General features: G+C 38.6%; 1 protein-coding gene across 1 annotated transcript in view; it reads right to left on the bottom strand.

Moving 5' to 3' along the window:
• The window catches only part of TLL1 (tolloid like 1), a 136,208-nt gene that overhangs the window by 30,797 nt on the left and 85,246 nt on the right, over window positions 1-20,165 (bottom strand). The window contains exons 6-11 of the mRNA XM_087724687.1: window positions 15,940-16,118; window positions 14,023-14,128; window positions 12,544-12,668; window positions 7,028-7,143; window positions 1,949-2,051; window positions 776-892 (exon numbers count right to left, since the gene is read on the bottom strand). Coding sequence (XP_087580813.1) covers window positions 776-892; window positions 1,949-2,051; window positions 7,028-7,143; window positions 12,544-12,668; window positions 14,023-14,128; window positions 15,940-16,118 — 746 coding nt within the window. The remainder of the gene's footprint in view (window positions 1-775; window positions 893-1,948; window positions 2,052-7,027; window positions 7,144-12,543; window positions 12,669-14,022; window positions 14,129-15,939; window positions 16,119-20,165) is intronic.

Here is a 20,165-nt window from a genome sequence, read left to right as displayed (position 1 = left end):
AGACTGGATAGGAGCCATAGGAAATGACCCAGCAGCTTCAGTGTCTGGGCCAATACCTGTTAATGTAGGGGTTTCCCTTTGTCGCCTATGAAAGGGAAATGCTTGGCATGCACAATGGGAAATCTGCAGTGCCTGGAAAATTCCCTTCTCATCAGAAAGGAAGCTCTAAGCATACAGAACCTGGTATGCTGCCACACTTTGAAGGTTTGTTACTACTTAGAAGGGTCCAGAAATATCTTCTAAGAGATTAGAACACAAAAGAACTTTAAGATACTTGAAAGTTGTATGAGGCAATAACTTTATCACCCAAGAATTCTCTGTATGAGGCATCTGGTAATTATTCAAGGGTAGAATGCAAGAAAACCCTTTGACATGGGTTGGACTTCACATACATTCACATCTACTCACATATCCTTACCTTTAACACATGAGGCAATCTCCCCCGGTTCACTACATTATAAATGTGCTGGGTCCGTAATTCATAAACCTCAGCAAATCTGGCCAGTAGGGAAGACTACTAATAATCCTAGAAGTAATCTAAATAATTGCTCAAATCTTCCCTGCATTTTTCTCTTTGAGCTTAAAAGCAGTCTGAGGGAAGAATTTTAGCAAGTGATTACCTCAAGAGCCATGTTTTAGCATTTTGGTATTTTCCTGCTTTTCTTAAAATTCACATGTTATACAAAATGCACATCCTGCTGAATTTGGGCCACGGAGGTATTTTAAGTTAATCTGGTATAAAGGTTTAACCTAGTTGATTTTCCTATGGACTCACCTTCATAAATGGCTGCAAAACCTTTCCCTACCCAGTTGCTGCTGCTACGGAACTCGATCCACATTCTACTATCACTAGATGTGAGAATGTTTGAGAGTTTATCTCCGCAGAATCTGCCTAAAAAAATGTAAAAAGTGAGACAGTGCATTTTAAGGCATCTTTAAAGATGATGCCATGCAGTATGATATAAGCAGTGGGGGACACAAACTACAGAAACCCGGAATAGGAATGGGCGATGCCGCACATTCTAGGCGGCATGGCTCCGCGTGCCACTTTGCACATGCTGATCAGCTGGCCAGAAGCGCATGCTCACGTTGGAAAATGGAAGACCAGCTCTTCCGGTTTCCATTACTGCTGCATGCACAAAGGCCAGCTGATCATCACATGCGCATGCGCGCCAGAAATGAGAAGAGGAATGGGCGCCGCCGTGCATGCCAGGCAACATGGTCCATGTGCCACTTCAGACATGTGTTCCATTAGTTCTCCATCATGGGAATAATAGATCTATAAACATCCAGATGAAAATAAAGTAAAATTTAATGTGGAACAAACATCGGAGAAGAAATGCAGTAGCTTCATTTATTTTTTAAAACTTTATTGTGAAGCAGAAATGAGGCAGATGTATAAATAACCAACACTAACTTAATATGCTTAAGCTAAATCACTCTTACCTATATTAATTCTGAAATCATTTCTTGAGGTACCCATCACATTACATCATCCTATAACATCTTTCCCAGCTTTTCCAGGTGCACATTAAAAAAATAGCAATAGCAGTTAGACTTCTATACCGCTTCATAGGGCTTTCAGCCCTCTCTAAGCAGTTTACAGAGTCAGCATATTGCCCCCAACAATCCGGGTCCTCATTTTACCCACCTCGGAAGGATGGAAGGCTGAGTCAACCTTGAGCCGGTGAGATTTGAACAGCCGAATTGCAGAACTGCAGTCAGCTGAAGTAGCCTGCAGTGCTGCACTCTAACCACTCAGCCACCTCGGCTCAAAAGAAGTAGGATTTTGATAGCGGCTTCAAGATTGTGGCTGCAATCTTGATTTTTTTTAAAAAACCCTCCCTACAGGCACCCCTGCCTGATTCAAAAGACTAACTCCATTTCCATTTATGTTATTGTTATTTCTCTCTTTCACTTTTCAAAACTGACCACAATAGTTTCATACCAAGCAGAGGAGATTTTCTCCAGTAGCCATCTCTTACTTCAATGTAGTCATACCAGCAGAGGCTGCTCTTATAGAGGTCCATTGTTGTAAAGTTTAGAACAATCTGGGGAAAAAAATGTAAAGTACCAGTAAATTGGTTTGTAGCCTGACAAAAGAAAAAAAGAAAAACGCAAAGCTGTTCTTACCAGCATATTAGTTTTAAAGTGGAAGAAGGTATTTCTAAGATAATTTTGGAAATCTTACCTTCTGAATAGCATCATGTGTTTATGACAGACAGAAGAAGAGATGACATTTGGGTGATTAAAGGGGAGATCAAAAACTGCTCTTAAAGACGTAACAGAAGGAAGGGATTGTTAATTTTCTGATAAAACCCAGTTGTAAAGATTCTGAACTTTTATTTTGTTAGCCAAGATGAGCCTAACAGACTGCATCCATTTCAAGGCACATATTTTAGCTAGTGACACTAGAGAACCACTTTAACAGAATCTCTCCTGCATATTCATATCCTGTACATTTATTTGAAATGCATTAACTGTGTGGCCTAGTGATTTCAGCAGCAAAACTTATCAGATGCTGCTAGAGATTTCATCACCCTTATCACATAGGGAAAAACAGTGTCTGGTTTCTTGTATCCTCCAAAGGAGTCAGCCAGATCAGAGGTCAATCTCCACAGCGGCATCTGAGATAAGAACCCTTGATTACTACCATGCTCAAGAATAGAGACAATTGATAGGTCTATGATTTCCTGCAGGGCAGGGGACGGAAACTTTGAAATGTAGGAAGGGGATAAAAGCTTTGTATTGATTTTTTTTTTTAAGTAAGGTTTAAGACTGTGATTTCAATTGGCCTATTATAGAAGTAGGCACTTATTGTAATTATAACTGTATCAGAGGTGGCCAATCATTTTCTGGAGAGTGTCTGCTTAAAGAATAAGATCAGAGTATTGATTATTTTGAATGGAACCATTTTAAGATGGAGCATATCATATTTTGAACAATTGCTTTCAAATGATTATTTGCTACTGTGCGATTAATGCAATTTCATACTGCAATGGTGTACTTCTCCTGACAACTACCTTGGCACGTGTCCTCTGTATCTGAATGGGAATCTATCCTTCCTCTACTTGCTATAAAAAAATACAATGCTGATATCTGAAAAATAAACTTAAATGTTTACTTACTGGTTTTCACCTGCCCATAATTTGCATACAGTGCACTATGGAAAGCACATCATACTGAAGTTATGGAAACATTTTTCTGATTCTACATCTAATCAGAGATTTATAACTACCCTACATATATCAAGATACAAAGTAGTATGCAATGTTTTAATGAAATATATAAATTTGTTACTTTATTTAATAGTTTATTAAACTATATCTATTTTTGGAAGAAAAGGCAACCAAAATAGTTGGTTAATTCACTGGTTTCTATATTGATGACTCTCTGTAACTGACTACACTGTTGCCTATATTTTATATAGCAAAATTTTTATATCATTGACATTGTGTTTTTTTTACTGAGCCAGTATAAACAGTACTTATGTGAGAGATCTGTGACCACATTTTACCATCCTATGTTGTTGTTATGACAATCAGGAGGAGTAGTGTTAGCAAATACTACTACACTAAATTCTACTAATACTTCAGTGTTATTATCAAAATGAGATTTGAGGATATATTTTCAATATTTCTTTTAGTTAAAATGTGCCCAGTAACAATGCTCAGATATTATCTGCAATATGCGTTCTTTTAACACTATGCCTAAGTTCTGTTTGTTTTGCCATGAGCCAAAATGATCGTGACCCGTCAAAACCGTGCTTGACTAAGCCACGCCCGATTAAACCGCGTCGCTGACATCATCAACAGGGTGACAACAGCCAGCGCGGAGAAAGAAGGGCGCTTTAAATAGCGCTTTGAAAGCAAGCCAATTCAACTTAAGGTAAGGGTTAGCTTTAGGGTTAGCTTTAGGGTTAGGTTAAGGGTTAGGGTTGAGGTTAGGGTTAGGGTTAGGGTTAGGGTTAGGTTTAGGGTTAGGTTAAGGGTTAGGATTAGGTTTAGGGTTAGGTTAAGGGTTAGGTTTAAGGTTAGGTTTAGGGTTAGGTTTAGGATTAGGTTTAGGGGGGTTAGGTTTAGGGGTTAATTTTAGGTTTAGGGTTTACAGCGTGCTTCTGTCTCCGCGCTGTTGTCGCCCTGTTGATGACGTCAGCGGCGCGGTTTAGTCGAGCGCGTATTTGTGGTGAAACCAAAATGATGGCCAAGGAGCCAGAGTGGTGAATTCAGCCTTCAGAGTTCTATAATGCTTATTAGATTAAATTATTAAGCTATGGCATTAGTAAACATCTGGACTTCTCTGTCCTTTGATCATTACTATTATGACTGGTTCAATCTGTTTATAAAGTTTTGGGTTTAAAACTGGGATCCAAACAGTTAACACATAAACTGGTTACAATGCAGTTGAGCTGACGCACATGATGGTCTGGCCCACAGCTGTGTTTACGACTGCCAACTACTTCCATGACTGAATAAAAAATTAGGCATGCTCCATCCCACCCATTGAAATGGATGGACTAAAGCTTTATGAGCATTGTTGGACAATTACCAAAAAGTTTTGATACATTAGCAATATGTTATTTTCATTTTCTTATATGCTAAAAATTGTAGGATTTCTGACATACATATTTTTATTACAGGCATGAAATATAAAATTACAATTTGCTTAATCAAAGTAAATGACGCACTTCATAATAAAATCTTAAGTATGTTTTAAATTATTTTCAAAATACAATTTCTGTTTCTTCCAAATGCAAGCACACTTGCATAACAGACTCAATTATTTGAACAAAAAGAAAGAAGTTATAGAATTCGCCTTTGTTTTTCCATTCTTTATCCTTCTGAGAATGCACAAGGCAGGATGAAAAACTATTTGTTACATTTCTTCCCCTTATGTTATGAAATGAGGCTAGTAGGACAGTATTATAGCATAGTCATTTGGTAGAGGAAGAAAAAAACACATTAGATGATGGAGAGATATGCCATATTGGACATGAAATCTCACCACAGAACAAAAATCTTTCAAAACTGGTAGTTATGATAACACAATGGCTAAATATGACATTGCTTGTGTTCTCCAATATCCATAAAATTACGTTAATATGTGTTCTGCAATTCAGCAGACACAGAAAAACTGGAGACAAAGCAGACCAAGAGTTAAAGGGGATCGCGTGACTACAAATTTCCAAAGATAAACAATCAATGAACATTTGCCGGCACAATTAAAAAATGTGTGGCTGTATAAATAAATTAGAAGTAGCAATGATGTCTGATGCAGAGTAATCTGTTTCATTTTCACAGGTCTGTCAGAATGCAGTGAGATAACTCAAATAGGTACTCAGGATTTGGCAAAACTAAAGAAGTTAAGTGCAATCTTTTGAGCCAAGGTGGCGCAGTGGTTAAAAGCAGCACTGCAGGCTACTGCTAGATCAGCAGGTCAGCGGTTCAAATCTCACCGGCTCAGGGTTGACTCAGCCTTCCATCCTTCCGAGGTGGGTAAAATGAGGACCCAGATTGTTGGGGGCAATATGCTAACTCTCTGTAAACCGCTTAGAGAGGCCTGAAAGGCCTATGAAGCGGTATATAAGTCTACTGCTATTTCATCAAATGAGCCATTTTCAAATAACCATTTGTATCAAAGAAATAGCAATAGCAATAGCAGTTAGACTTATATATCACTTCATAGGGCTTTCAGTCCTCTCTAAGCAGTTTACAGAGTCAGCATATTGCCCCCAACAATCCGGGTCCTCGTTTTTCCCACCTCGGAAAGATGGAAGGCTGAGTCAACCTTGAGCCGGTGAGATTTGAACAGCTGAACTGCTGAACTGCAGTCAGCTGAAGTAGCCTGCTAACTAACTAACTAAATAACTAACAACCTTTGATCTGGGACTAAAAGCTCTTCACATTTCTAGGAGAGCTATGGCCTGACAGTGGGTAACGGAACAGGTAGTCAGGATGATCCCTGAAGTTTAAAAACATGCTTTATTTTCCCCCCAAATTAAACGCTTCATATGAATGTCAAGAAACACTAAGAGATTTTTTTTAAAAAAAGAAGACTAGAAAATTGATTCTTTTAAATCTCTATGCTGTCTACAAAAATAATAGGATAATCTGTTTTTGAGTTTCCATCCGAGTGCACCACTAACAACATAATTAAAATCCATGATGCTAGTTTGGTAGTTATATCGTCCCAATTGTGAAATCACCCGACTACTCATTTTTACATGAGGTTTCAAACATAAATGGATCTGAAATAAAAGATTGAGTCAAAATATCAGGGATGAAGATCAGGGGTAGGATCTTACCGGTTTAACAACTGGTTTGCTGAGCATGCGCTTTGCACGCACACTCCCACTTTGCTTGTAATACGCATCAGAATGTGTGCTCTGCGTGTGTGCACAGTTTAGAGTATATTTAGCAATAGCAATAGCAATAGCAGTAGACTTATATACCGCTTCATAGGGCTTTCAGCCCTCTCTAAGCAGTTTACAGAGTCAGCATATTGCCCCCAACAACAATCCGGGTCCTCATTTTACCCACCTCGGAAAGATGGAAGGCTGAGTCAACCCTGAGCCGGTGAGATTTGAACAGCCGAACTGCAGAACTGCAATCAGCTGAAGTAGCCTGCAGTGCTGCATTTAACCACTGCACCACCTCGGCTCTCTTTTGGATTGCTGCTTGGGAAAGAAAATAGCTGAGGCTCGTCAATCCACTCTGCCGCGCAACTCAGCTGAGAAGATAAAGGTAAGTAAAGTGCAAGGGTGGGTGGGCACACTTGCTAGAGGGAGCAAACCAATTCGCTCCTAGCTGATCTTCGGAGATACCGGTTCACCTGAATCAGTCTGAACCAGTCCAAACCGGTAGAACCCCACCCCTGATGAAAACGTTGTTTGAAGGCTTTATTTGATTAACCCACTCTTCACAAAACTCAAGCGCTCAAGCCCTTCAGTTTTAACGCTTTTAACATTTCTAATAAAATAAAATGTTTTCTTTCTCAGGAACCAGAGTTGGAAATCAGAGCAAAGTACCTTCTCTCCGGGAGTCACTGAAATTCTCCATATGCAATGTGTATATGAAGGATAACCATTTGGAAATCCTGGAGAGGAAAAGTTGCCTGTAGACTCTTGCAGGGTTTCACCGCATGCTGAAAGACATCAGATCATAGAGAAATTGTGAGCTCTCCGGGAAGGGCTGCTTGGGCAAACATGCTTCTTCTTACTGGAATTCACCAAAGGCAGAAAGAGAAAAGCTGGTATTCAAATGACCATCCTTTATGCAAATCCCTTTTTTCAAGACACTGCCCTGAGTAAATACTTTTCTAGAAAGTCTTCTTTAAAACAAAATTACAGCAGGCTTTAAAAGTTGCTCTGCTATGTAACCAGGCAAGGAAACTTTCTTTTTTCACTACAATATTGTACAGGGGGAAAAAGGGGGGGGGGCAGTGCTGAAAACGTAAAACCATTGCAGGAAATCAACCACCGTTTTTATTTAATAACTATTTGATCCAGGATATATGCCAGATTGTATTTGTTGTGGCAATAATTTATTTTTAAATGTTTCATCATTAAGACACAAATGCATTATGACCCTTGGGCTGTTTAAACTACCTGAGATTAAACCTGTAAGGAAGGTTTGTGAATCATGCTGGTTGGGCACGTGAAACAGATCCAGAAGCACCAGCAAGCTCATAACCCTCCTTCCAGAATCCAGTAAAGTTACCCACCAAGATGATTAAAGCAAAGTTAGTACAACACTCAGGTCATAAATCTCAATGAATAGAACTAATACTGTAGATCAGGGGTGTCAAACCAGCGGCCTGTGGGCTGGATGCGTCACATGCTGGCCCTGCCCCCACCCGGTTTAGTGACGGAGGGAAGTCCCAATACGTCACATGATAGCAATAGCAATAGTTAGACTTATATACTGCTTCATAGGGCTTTCAGCCCTCTCTAAGCGGTTTACAGAGTCAACATATTGCCCAACAACAATCAGGGTCCTGATTTTATCCACCTCGGAAGGATGGAAGGCTGAGTCAACCTTGAGCCTGGTGAGATTTGAACAGCCGAACTGCTGAACTGCAGTCAGCTGAAGTAGCCTGTAGTGCTGCATTTAACCACTGCGCCACCTCAGCTCTTAATGATGATGTGAGTTTGACACCCCTGCCGTAGATGTTTTACCTGCAGTTGATTTGATCTGATAGCAAAATTTTCAGATTGCAGGGACCAACATTTTTGTCACCTTGATTTTTTTAAAATTAAGTTGAAACCTGAAGAAGGCAGCAATTGTTCTTTCTTCTTTTCCCAGCAATAGTCATTATGCAGCCTCCCACCTTGTTGGTGACAGGTTGTTGCTTGGGCCATATCTCACCTACTTCCATTTGTATGTTTTAACATCAAGCTATGACAAATTCATTTCCATACTTCAAGAGCCCATAACCTACATAGCTCTAAAAGAAGGGGCGCCCAACAGGGTGAGCAATATTACCTCCCAAAGACCGATTCGATCGCACAGACTTGGCCTCCTCCGGATTCCATCTGCCAGCCAATGCCGGCTGGTGACCCCCCCCCCCCGGGGGAGGGCCTTCTCTGTTGCAGCTCCGACCCTCTGGAACGATCTCCCCATTGAGATCCGGACCCTTACTACCCTCCCGGCCTTCCGTAAAGCTACTAAGTTCTGGCTGTTGTGGCAGGCCTGGAGCTGTTGAAGTATCCAGCCCCACTTTAATTGTGAATGTTGTTGTAATTTAAATTTTGTATTGTCTTATTTATTCCCCTTCCCCTTTTATTGTAAGCCGCCCGGAGTCCTTCAGGAGTGGGCAGCATACAAAACCAATAAACTTAACTCAACTCAACTCAACTCAATAGACTGATGGCCAGCAGAGTCAGGAAACTGATGCAGTCCTGAGTAATCTGGTTCTGACAAGACCACATAGTCCAAAACTTGCTCCTATAGACAAGTACAAGCCTTATGGTGCAGCATGCTTTCCCTCCCCCTTACCTGGGCTACGCATTAGTCTGTTTTGGAACCACTACTTAGATAGGAGAGTCCTAGTAATGACATATCGTTTGGCATTATATCTTTCATTTCATTGCTATATTGACAATTAGTTATTGATACATTATTTCCCATTTTACTAATCTGATATTTTGTTTCAGCAGCACTGTATGAATATATTTATTTTTCTCTTGTGTTGCAATTTTTTAAAATTTTATTCTTACCCTACCCCAGTTGACACAACAGTAATAGTAACAGAATAACCACGTTGAAAGGGACCTTGGGGGTATTCTAATCCAAACTTCTAGTTAAGCAGGAGACCCTACACAATTTTGGACAAATGACTGTCCAACAACCTCCACAACTTCTGGAAGCAAGGAGTTCCACTAATTTATTGTTATTACCATCAGGAAATTTCTCAGTTCATGGTTGGATCTCTCTTTGATAAGTTTCCAGGTCTAAAGCTGGTGTATTTCTTGGTTCTTTGTGCTGAGCTTCAGTTGTGTTAATGAGGAGTGTATCAACGCTTTGGACCATCCATTCCCTACTCCCTGATATATGAATGTCACAGGTGGAATTTCAATCACATCCTTTCCTCTTTTTTATCATACCCTGCAGACACTTCTGCTACTACACAATTTCTTAATTATCTTTATGGGCCTCAATCAACAAGTGGCTTTTTTGGTAGATCTGAATGTCTTCTGAATACCTCATATTTGAGACCTGCATTTCCTTATCTCAGTGCAGGAGGCCAGTCACAGAAATAATTAAAAGCAAATTAATTATAAGATATTTTCAAAACCTTTCGATGTTAACTCAAAAAAGATCACCGACTGGATTAAGATAGGCTGGTGATATTGCTCTCTGGCTAATGTTACATTCAGTCTTACCTACATTTAAACATGACAGCATGGCAAAAATTTATATAATGTCATATATATATACATAATATAGTAATATATAATATAGGACTATAACAATTTTAAAGTTCATTCTAAACATGCAAAGAAAGTATCGGTAATGCCATGTGAAAATGTCTAATAGCGCAAAATAACATCTTTCCATAGCTGCAGAAAAAGAATCACTGGCTTATCCTGAAATATTTTCCCTTTCACTCTATACTCCAAGCCTGCATCACATGGCATCCTAATCAAATATGAGTTGCATATTAAATAATTTATTCAGCACTAGACATTTTCAAAGTAAATACCATAGCTAATTATCAACAGTTTATTTTTAACTCTGCAATCATTACTAATTCCACTAAACAGCAGAGGTTTAGTGTCTTGGGTTTCCAGATGCTGGCTTCTGTAGAATTAAAGCTGCATTAAACTTTGTTTCTAGTCTGAAAAACTTCTTAGCGACAGAAAAGAAACAAAACCAGCAGAATGACAAGCAATAAAACCATTGAAAGACAACCAGCAAAGCTCATCTGTGGGTTAATTGCAATATGAAGTGGCCAGTCCAAAATACTCACCTGGGGTACAGATTTAAAAGATTATTTTCCCTCAGGTTTTGTTTTTCGAGTTTCGAGTTTTATTTCATTTGTATGCCGCCCTTTTCCCTAAGGGGACTCAGGGCGGCTCACAACTCAAACAAGGGAAGAGGGGATACAGACAGTTTGACAACACAAAACAATACATAATTAAAAAGCACAACAATCATACCATTCGAGATAGGGGCAACGGTTCTTTAGCCCCAGGCCTGTCGGAACAGCCAGGTTTTGAGGGCTTTGCGGAAGGCCTGGAGGGTGGTGAGGGTTCGAATCTCCACGGGGAGCTCGTTCCAGAGGGTCGGAGCAGCCACAGAGAAGGCTCTCCTCCGAGTAGTCGCCAGTCGACACTGGCCGGCGGGTGGAATTCGGAGGAGGCCTAGTCTGTGGGATCTAATTGGTCTGGTGGAGGTATTGGCAGCAGGCGGTCTCTCAAGTACCCAGATCCAATACCAGTTTTTTTTACTGTGTGGCATAATAATTTGGAAGTCCAATACAAGCTGGCAACACAGGTAGTCCTCGACTTACAACCCATCATTCAGTGACCATTTGAAGTTACAATGACATTGAAAAAAGTGACTTATAACCCTTTCCCCCACTTATGACTGTTGCAACATCCCCAGGTCACGCAATCGAAATTTGGATATTTGGCAACTGGTTCATATTTGTGATGGTTGCAGTGTCCCCCCAGTGTCACGTAATCACCTTTGTCAACTTTCTGATAAGCAAAGTCAGCAGGGAAGACAGATTCATATTGCAGCCATGTTACTAACTTAACATCTGCAATGATTCACTTAACAACTGTGGCAAGAAAGATCATAAAATGGGGCAAAATTCACTTAACAATGGTCTCGCTTAGCAATGGAAATTTGGGCTTAATTGTGGTTGTAAGTTGAGGACTTCTATACATAAAATGCCAGAAGACGTAGGACATTAAAGCCCAACAGAAAGTCAATTCTAGAGTGCGGTATGAAAGTCATCTCATATATAGCTTGACATATGTAGAATTATGGATTTTTTTTTCCAAATCTCAATTATGAAATTATTAAAGATGTAATGTAATATGAATGAGGATCTTGTTTATGAATGATTGAGATGGAGCATTAGTTTATAGATTATCATGTGTGTTTGTGTGTGTGTGTGTGTGTGTGTGTGTTTCTTAATATCATGTATTAGTTGAACATGAATTGGATGTCATGTTATGCCTGCCATATGCAATTTTTCCAGCATATCCTCTGGTTTTGACATAGTTGCATCGTAATGCAGCTTGTGAAGCATTTAGAAAAGGTAAAATCAGTGGAAGTTATTGGGGAGACACATAGATGGACATACATTCAAATATATACTGCATGTCTTGGGAATAGTTCGTTTAATGTCCCTCCCTAACTGAACCCATTAAAAAAAAAACTCCATTTCAAAATGAATATCACCGACTTGGTTCCTTGTACTATCAGATAGGACTTCATAGGCAGGAAAAGAAATTGAAACATGGAGGAATTCTAGCCAATTACATAGCTCAGAAAATGCAGTAAGGAAGGAATTTACCAAGATTTTAGGGCCACATGAATCAATTTTTCTGTAAGAGCCAAAGAATCAAGTTTCAAGGCTTCCTACAATTAGATTTCTTGATCAAATGTTGTACTTATTTTATGACTCATTACATTTTTTTAAAAAAAACATCTAGCACTACTGTTCTGCAGAGCAACTAGATTTCCCTGTTGAAGTATGCTAAACAAATGCATCATCAGTCTAAATATAGATCTGGATTTAGAGTACACTACCTTAAATAAGAAATGATAGAATGAATCATGTTTTTTTCCCACTGTCATCTCCAACAAGTAAACAGCTACATTAGGAAAGCACAGAACTGCCTCTTGAGATGGTAAACTCAGATTCAAGCCACTGATCCCTTAATGCTTTAAGAATGTTTATGATCTCACCTTAAGTAACTGCCTGAATAGAAGCAGATAAGAAAACACCTTAATTCAGAATTATAGTTAGATCTGATTAATCATATTAGATTATGCTTCTTCATGCTTATGCTCTACAATTCAATACCTGGACATCTGTACAGTTTTCTGGCTTGTGCAATATCTCCTTTACTTAATCGTGTGCGCTGACCAATGGCCGGTCGGATCCCATTATCATCACGGGAAGGAAGTATGGTATCCAGAAACATACCCCTAAAAATAATTAAGAAGCAAAAAAAAAACAAAAAAAAACAACCCAACTTATTCTTCATATCAAGAGTTTTGAATTTATATAAGATATCCTTAGTAACAAAAAGCAACCAGTGAAATGGAAAAGTCAGCAATTATAATAACATGGTTATTTGATTAGTCTGGCTTGTTCCTGACATTCACACAATAGGTAAAGAAACTGTTCTGTTCAAGGCCTTGTACTAACAGCATATCATCTTGATCTTGGCCAATTATTTTAATTATACTTATTTCAACAGAATATTAGGAACAAAAAAAATCCACAATACAATTATTGGTTTTCGTATTGTTAATTAGTTCATTAAAAGCTGCACCAAAGGTCTTCATTTGCTTTTTCAAAACCTCAGTATAGATTGTGCACACAATAATTTTCACAGCTTTTGATGTGTGTGAGATTAATGCATTGTTCTGTTGAAATTTTCATTACAGTGACAAGAATACTTAAAATATTTATTTAAAACAACAGCAAACCTTAGGGACATCATCAGAAAAGGCTTTCAGATCCTTAATCAAAAGAGGCAGTGTTGCAAATTGGAACAAACTAATTATTGTAAAATGTTACTAATATTAAAACCAATCAACATGCAACACGCAAGAGGCTATCCAAGGGACAGAAGAAACCAAAAGCATATCTCTATTCAGAAAAAGAAATAAATGTAACATAATTGTATGCAAAAGATAGGCCTGCATAAATAAGAATGGGTTGATTCATTTTGTAATTACACAAATCATTTCCAAAATAATTAATTTTAAATGGACAAATTATTTCTCTTACATGATTAAAAGATATATTATCTTCAAACTACAAGTTTTTAAATCATATAATAGCTGGAGTGTTTCTATTATCAGCACAGAGATTATTTTTTTCTATATAATACTTTTTAAAGATATTAAGCATAGCTTTTAAAGCCTTTTTTCTTCTTTCTAGCATTCTAGGAAACATTCTTCAGTTTGTTACTTCCATAGTCAAGTCAGATTCCCATGGTTCTGAAAGCAATATCTATAAGCTAAGATTGTAAAAACAGGGCATTCCTCTATCATTTCTCAAATTGGGCAGGTTTTCCAGAACAGTATTTGGAAAGAATCTGACACAAAACTTCAGTTTAAGAAACTTCCCTTAAAACAATCATTATTCACTCCCCCCCCCCCCAATACCATGAAACCTTCAATAAAGCCACAAAATACATTTGGGCACCTAGGAAAGAGGTGCAACATCACAAAGCAATTCTGAAAACTTCCTACATCGGAACAACATACACAGAATATTCACATTGAAGAATAGAATTATAAGACAAAAGGTATAACCTGTGACTCCAACCTTGAGAAGGTGTTCCTGGCATAGTGCATAATGCTATCAAAATCATACGCTTCTCCCAGAGAATTCACTTCTCCAGGCTCCATCTTCAAAAAGTTGTACTCCTGGCCTGTAATTCAGAAGATTTCAAACATTTTTTTTTCAAAAGGAAGAAAGGGGGGGAAATCCATAACTCCTTTCATAGGAAAATTATAATATATTATGGGTAGATATAAATAGTTTGTTTGCAAAGGCTAACACAGAATTAATTGTGATATATGTGCACAGGTAAAAGCAGCTTTCTCATTTTTTTTCCTTTAAACAGCAATAACGATGTACCTGTTTGCTCATGAACTGAATTACTGATGGAATAATTGTCTGAAATGTCATCTTGGTATGCAGCATATTAAGAAAACTATTATTTCCTGTCACCCTCTGACTTGATTATTCCACGCTTACTTTCTTATTTTCTACAATGCATTGTGGAAACATAAAGACATTGGTTGCAATTTTATAGCAAATATTATTAATTAACAATACAGCAGAGCCCAGGCATTATAAGGAGCAGTACCTAATTGAATTCGGTTGATCTCAAAAAGGCAAGCAAGATCAAATCTGATTGGTACTTAGATGGCCAGCCCACCAGAAAACTTCAGGTCTACAAGCTTGATTAGGACGGAAAAAATATCCCTGAAGGTGCTACTGACAAACTATTGTATAACTGTTGTCAAAATCTATATGGATGTATTAGAGAAGTTAGCAGGAGTTAGACTGGATTGGTAAAAGAAGATTTTATCATTTCTATAGACCTGACTGTTAAAGATTGTTTTAATCTTTATTGGGGATTATAATTATGTACATTTATTTCTATAATTTCTTCAATAATTGTCCTCATCTAGGTGATTTTTTTTCCATTCACAGTACTCCATTCTTGAGGTATCCTTCTTCATTTATTTACATAAACAATTTCTATGGCCACTCATCCCACTACTGGGTTTCTGGGCAGGTAGAAATAAATAACCCCACCAAAAAGAACAATCCAAATAATTAAAATAATTACAGCCACAATAAAAATACAGTATCTTAGAGATCCAATATTCATGTCTTATAAGTCAGTAATAAACAGAACGATATCAACCAACTAGACCAGTGGCCCCCAATCTTTTGGGCACCAGGGACCAGTTCCACGGAGAAAGTTTTTTTCAATGAACCAGAGGGGACATGGTTTCGTGCGCTTCCTTGTATCCTTTGAATGGGGCCTCGCTTCCAGTTTCTGGAATGCTGCGACTGATGCTTGTCCAAGAACCAGAGGTTGAGGACCCCTGAACTGAACAACCATTTAGATGAAGAGAAGCAAATAAGGAAATTGGGAACCAATTAAAACAATGCTCATTTCATTAGGAGAATTACAAGTTTAATCTACAAGATTTAATGCTTATATCCAAATCAGTTTTTACAAAAATTAACAGATTTTTAGTCACCAAAATATTAGACCAATAATTAGATGCTCCATTCTGATGGCACATCAGATACCTAGATAAGGGGTGTCAAACTACAAGGCCCGCAGGCTGCATCCGGCCCATGATGTGGTCAGATCTGGCCTGCAGGGATGTCCAGCTTTACCCAGTGTGAAGAGGAAAGATCAAGCCAGTGTAACTTTGGCCCCATCTACACAATGCATAAAGGAAACATGCCAGCAGTTTGGGGAGTAGCGTCAAGCTGGCCATGTACACAGAGTTGGCCATGCCCATCCGGTTGGCCACACCTGCCTGACCCCCCGAGGTCAACCACAGTCCTGATGTGGTCCTCAATGAAATGGAGTTTGACACCCCTGTTCTAGATGTTGAAGAACTACAATTCTCAAAAGCTGAATCCTGATGGCAATTTTAATCTGTGACTTTAGCCTAAAATATCTGGGATAGCATCCTAGAATTGTCTCACCTGGTTGAATGTTCTCTCTGATGATGGCGACATGATCATCTCTGTCTGGTCTTGTGTGCTCATGCCAAAATCCTATTACATGTCCCAATTCATGAACAACAATTCCAAACTTATCACAATTCTTGCCAATAGAGATTGCTTGAGGACCATTGCCTCTTCGGCCTACATAGGAGCAGCATCTGTAATTTATGGTAAGAAAAGAAGTGAAGTCATTTGAATGGACACTTCCAAGAAGGAGCTGAGATCTTTATTTAGTTTTTTAATTTCACATTTTACTGTAGGATTTGTTTTAATAAACAGTTTTTTATATAGAGAGACATCTCCAATTTTACGCGGGAGAAAACCCGAATAACCAAAGACCTACATTCTAACACCCGCGAAAACCTCAGAAAACATACATATATATATGTATATGTATATATATATATATATATATATATATATATATATATATATATATATATATATATATATATATATATGTATGTATGTATGTATGTATGTATGTATGTGTATGTATGTATGTATGTATGTATGTATGTATGTATATATATATATATATATATATATATATATATATATATATATATATATATATATATATATATATATATATATATATATATATATATATATATATATATATATGTTATATTTGTGCTGATAAATAAATAAAGGGAGACTAGTATAGATCTATTTCAAGCTATTTAGCTCTCATCAGCTAGCCATACCCTTACTGGGAATCGAGCCTGTGCTGTATTGCCTCTAAGGCAGATGTGTTAACCATTGAGCCACAGAGCTCAACTCCTTATCAGCCAGCCAGGGTGAAAGGTATCTATTTAGATTTTACAACCCCTGGTATGCCCAAATATTGGAGGAAGATCACTACTTCTATTCTCTGTCCTTCGGCTCGTCACAAGCCGAAGGACAGAGAATGGAAGTAGTGATCTTCCTCCCATATTTGGGCATACCGGGGGTTGTAAAATATACACACACACACACACACACACACACACACACACACACACATATATACATACTAGTATATAGTATATTATATACTAGATATGAGTAAATATAAATATATTATATAAATATGGTAGATTATAATATATATTTTATAATATATAAAATATATATTTTCTTAGATGCATGCATTTGTAACCAGGTGCTTTCATATGTTGTATATACTAGGCATAATACATATAAATGAAAACAAAATGATTCTCCAAACAGGGTCAATTGCAACCTGATCCTGTAATTAAAACAGTATATGCCCCCCCCCAAAAAAATAAACCTAGCTCACATGTTAAAGGTATACGACTGGGGGCTGGTAGTTACTTTTCAAATCAACTGTCCCTGTGATAGGTAGAAGATTCTAATGGGGATATGGTTTTGAAATAAGAAACATGAATCCTTCCACAGTTGAAATTCCTTTTCAAGAAGTGGAGCTGGGGGGTCAGGACGAAGGCAGTAAACATAAATATCGTATGTCACTTTTAATCTCCTAAAAAGCCATAAAAGCCTACACAATTTTGGCTAATGACACAGAAGCTTTTATTTACCGCAGAGAAGTCAAGTAAAACTGAATAAAATGTGCTATAATAGTCTAGGTCAAAACTGCAACCTCACATGAAGTTGACACTTATATTCGCTATTGCTTTTTTCACAGTTCCCCATGAGGGCTCTCTTAATAACTTTCAATAACTTTATGGGATAGAAGACGGCTGCAGTGGTAGTGCTGATATGTAAGAGCCAAGGTGGTGCAGTGGTTAAATGCAGCACTGCAGGCTACTTCAGCTGACTGCAGTTCTGCAGTTCGGCGGTTCAAATCTCACCGGCTCAAGGTTGACTCAGCCTTCCATCTTTCCGAGGTGGGTAAAATGAGGACCCAGATTGTTGTTGGGGGCAATATGCTGACTCTGTAAACCACTTAGAAAGGGCTGAAAGCCCTATGAAGCGGTATATAAGTCTAACTGCTATTGCTATTGCTAAATTGAAAGCAATTACCGAAGGCATTATGGAGTTGGCAAGAACAAATATTTCCAAACCATCTTTTCTTTTATTCTTTTATTTTTAATCATATAACTTTTTCATGACTTGTAGAAATGCTGCAGACATATTTTTTACTTCAGAACATTTTATAAAATTCCCATCACTTCCTCCTTAGCAGGCTAATTAAGTGTGGGATAGAAGGCGACTGCAGTGGTAGTGCTGATATGTATACGCCAAGTCCATTTCTCCTATTGTCTTTTGATATGAAGCTCTTCAACAATAAAATTAAAGGATGAAAGCAAATCATCCAGGCATATATACTGCCTATGTCATAAACTTTTTCAGGAGTTCTTCAGACTGGAAATTATACTGACACGTAGGATTCAGAACAGAATATCGCAATGAATGCTATTGAAGATCTTTGAGGATTCTACTTAGGTTATCTTGCCCTCTTTCAAAATGTTCTATTCTATTCTAATGTTGGTTATTACCTTTAATAACCTACATGGCTTAGGGCCAGGATACCTTCGAGACCGCCTGCTGCCATATACCTCCCAGTGGCCAGTAAGGTCCCACAGATTGGGCCTTCTTCAGATGCCGTCAGCCAAACAGTGTCAGTTGGCGGGTCCTCGGAGGAGGTCCTCAGAGGAGAGCCTTCTCTGTGGCTGCTCCGACTCTCTGGAACCAGCTCCCACCAGAAATCCGGACCATACCCACTCTCATGGCCTTCAGGAAAGCTGTAAAAACTTGGCTGTTCCGGCAGGCCCGGGGCTGTTGACCTCATTGTTGAGGTCCAGCCCCGACTAGAATGAATGTATGAGGGTGTTTGTTGTTTTTAAATTGTTTTCTTTATTGTTATGTGTTTTTCTTATATTTTTTGTAAGCCGCCCGGAGTCCTTCAGGATTGGGCGGCATATAAATATATTTAATAAATAATAAATAAATAAATATTCTTGTTTTTTCTGCAAATGCTTCCTAGTCTGGTAAACCTTCCTCTTGTGTAAAGAGGATATATTTGCTTCCATCATAATCCATATAAAGAAACTGAGATTGTTATGAGACTATAGCCATGATAGCAAACCTATGGCACACAGGCTGGAGGTGGCACACAGAGCCCTGTCTGTGGGCATGTGTGCCATTGCCAGCTGCTCTTCTGGTTTTCTGTGCACATGGTTTCCAGCTAGTCTTTGCAGGCGCTGGAGCACCAGAAAACAGCCTGAAAAATGGCCCAAAAAACAGGCACACGTCAGTGGTGGGTTTCAAAAAATTTTGGAACCTACTCTGTGGGTGTGGCCTCCTTTGTGGGAGTGGCTTGCCGGCCATGTGACCTGGTAGGAGTGGCTTGCCGGCCATGTGTTTTCTCTCCCTTCCCCCCTCTCTGTCTTTCCTTCCTTTTGTCTCCTTGTCCCTTTTTTCTTTTTTTCTTTCATCTCTCTCTCTCACTTTTTCTTTTTTTTCTTTCTTTCTTTATTTATTTCTTCCTTTCTTTCTCTTTCTCTCTCTCTCTCTGTCAGTCTGTCTGTCTGTGAGTGGGGGGGGCAGTGGGGGGTTTCAAATTTTTTTGGAACCTCTTCTGTAGGTGTGGCCTGCTTTCCGGGTCTACTGGTGGAACCTCTTCTAACCGGTTCAGTAGATTTGACGAACCGGTTCTACCGAATAGGTGCGAACTGGTAGGAACCCATCTCTGGCACACGTGCACCAGCCAGGGTCTTTAGGTTTCAGGCGCTCCAGCATGCAAAAGCAGGCACATGCACACATGTGCCAAAAAAGTTCACCATCACTTGGGGCTACAGCCACATAACTATTGAAACAGGGTTCACTGTATAATGTAGGTTGTATGCTACTTTACATATGAGATTTAAACATTCTGAAAATGTAAAGCTTTTGACCTATTTCAGAAATCCACTGTTTGTTCAGGACATGTAGGTCACATTAAATAAAATCACAATAGAAACATTTTTTAATAAGCACCACATTTTGGGAAAAACCATTTTTAAGTTAATCATTCTAAGTCCTTAGTACATATAATCTCTTCTTCCCATCTGTCTGTCCCACTATTTCCATCTGCTCCCTGCCTGAGCGTTTCAATTCTCTTCAGAACAGTAGCGAATACTCAGGTAACCCTCCTTTCATGGCCTTTCAGATTACAATTTGCAATAGTTATTTGACAAAAATCCATGCTTGGTTATAATGAAAGGATACAATTTGGGAAGGGTCAACCCTACCCACAA

This window comes from Thamnophis sirtalis, unplaced genomic scaffold, assembly GCF_051295495.1.
Source record: "Thamnophis sirtalis isolate CommonGarterSnake01/CBP01778 unplaced genomic scaffold, rThaSir2_p1.2 scaffold_10, whole genome shotgun sequence".
Taxonomy (NCBI): Eukaryota; Metazoa; Chordata; class Lepidosauria; order Squamata; family Natricidae; genus Thamnophis; species Thamnophis sirtalis.
This window is presented reverse-complemented; position numbering and strand designations above follow the sequence as displayed.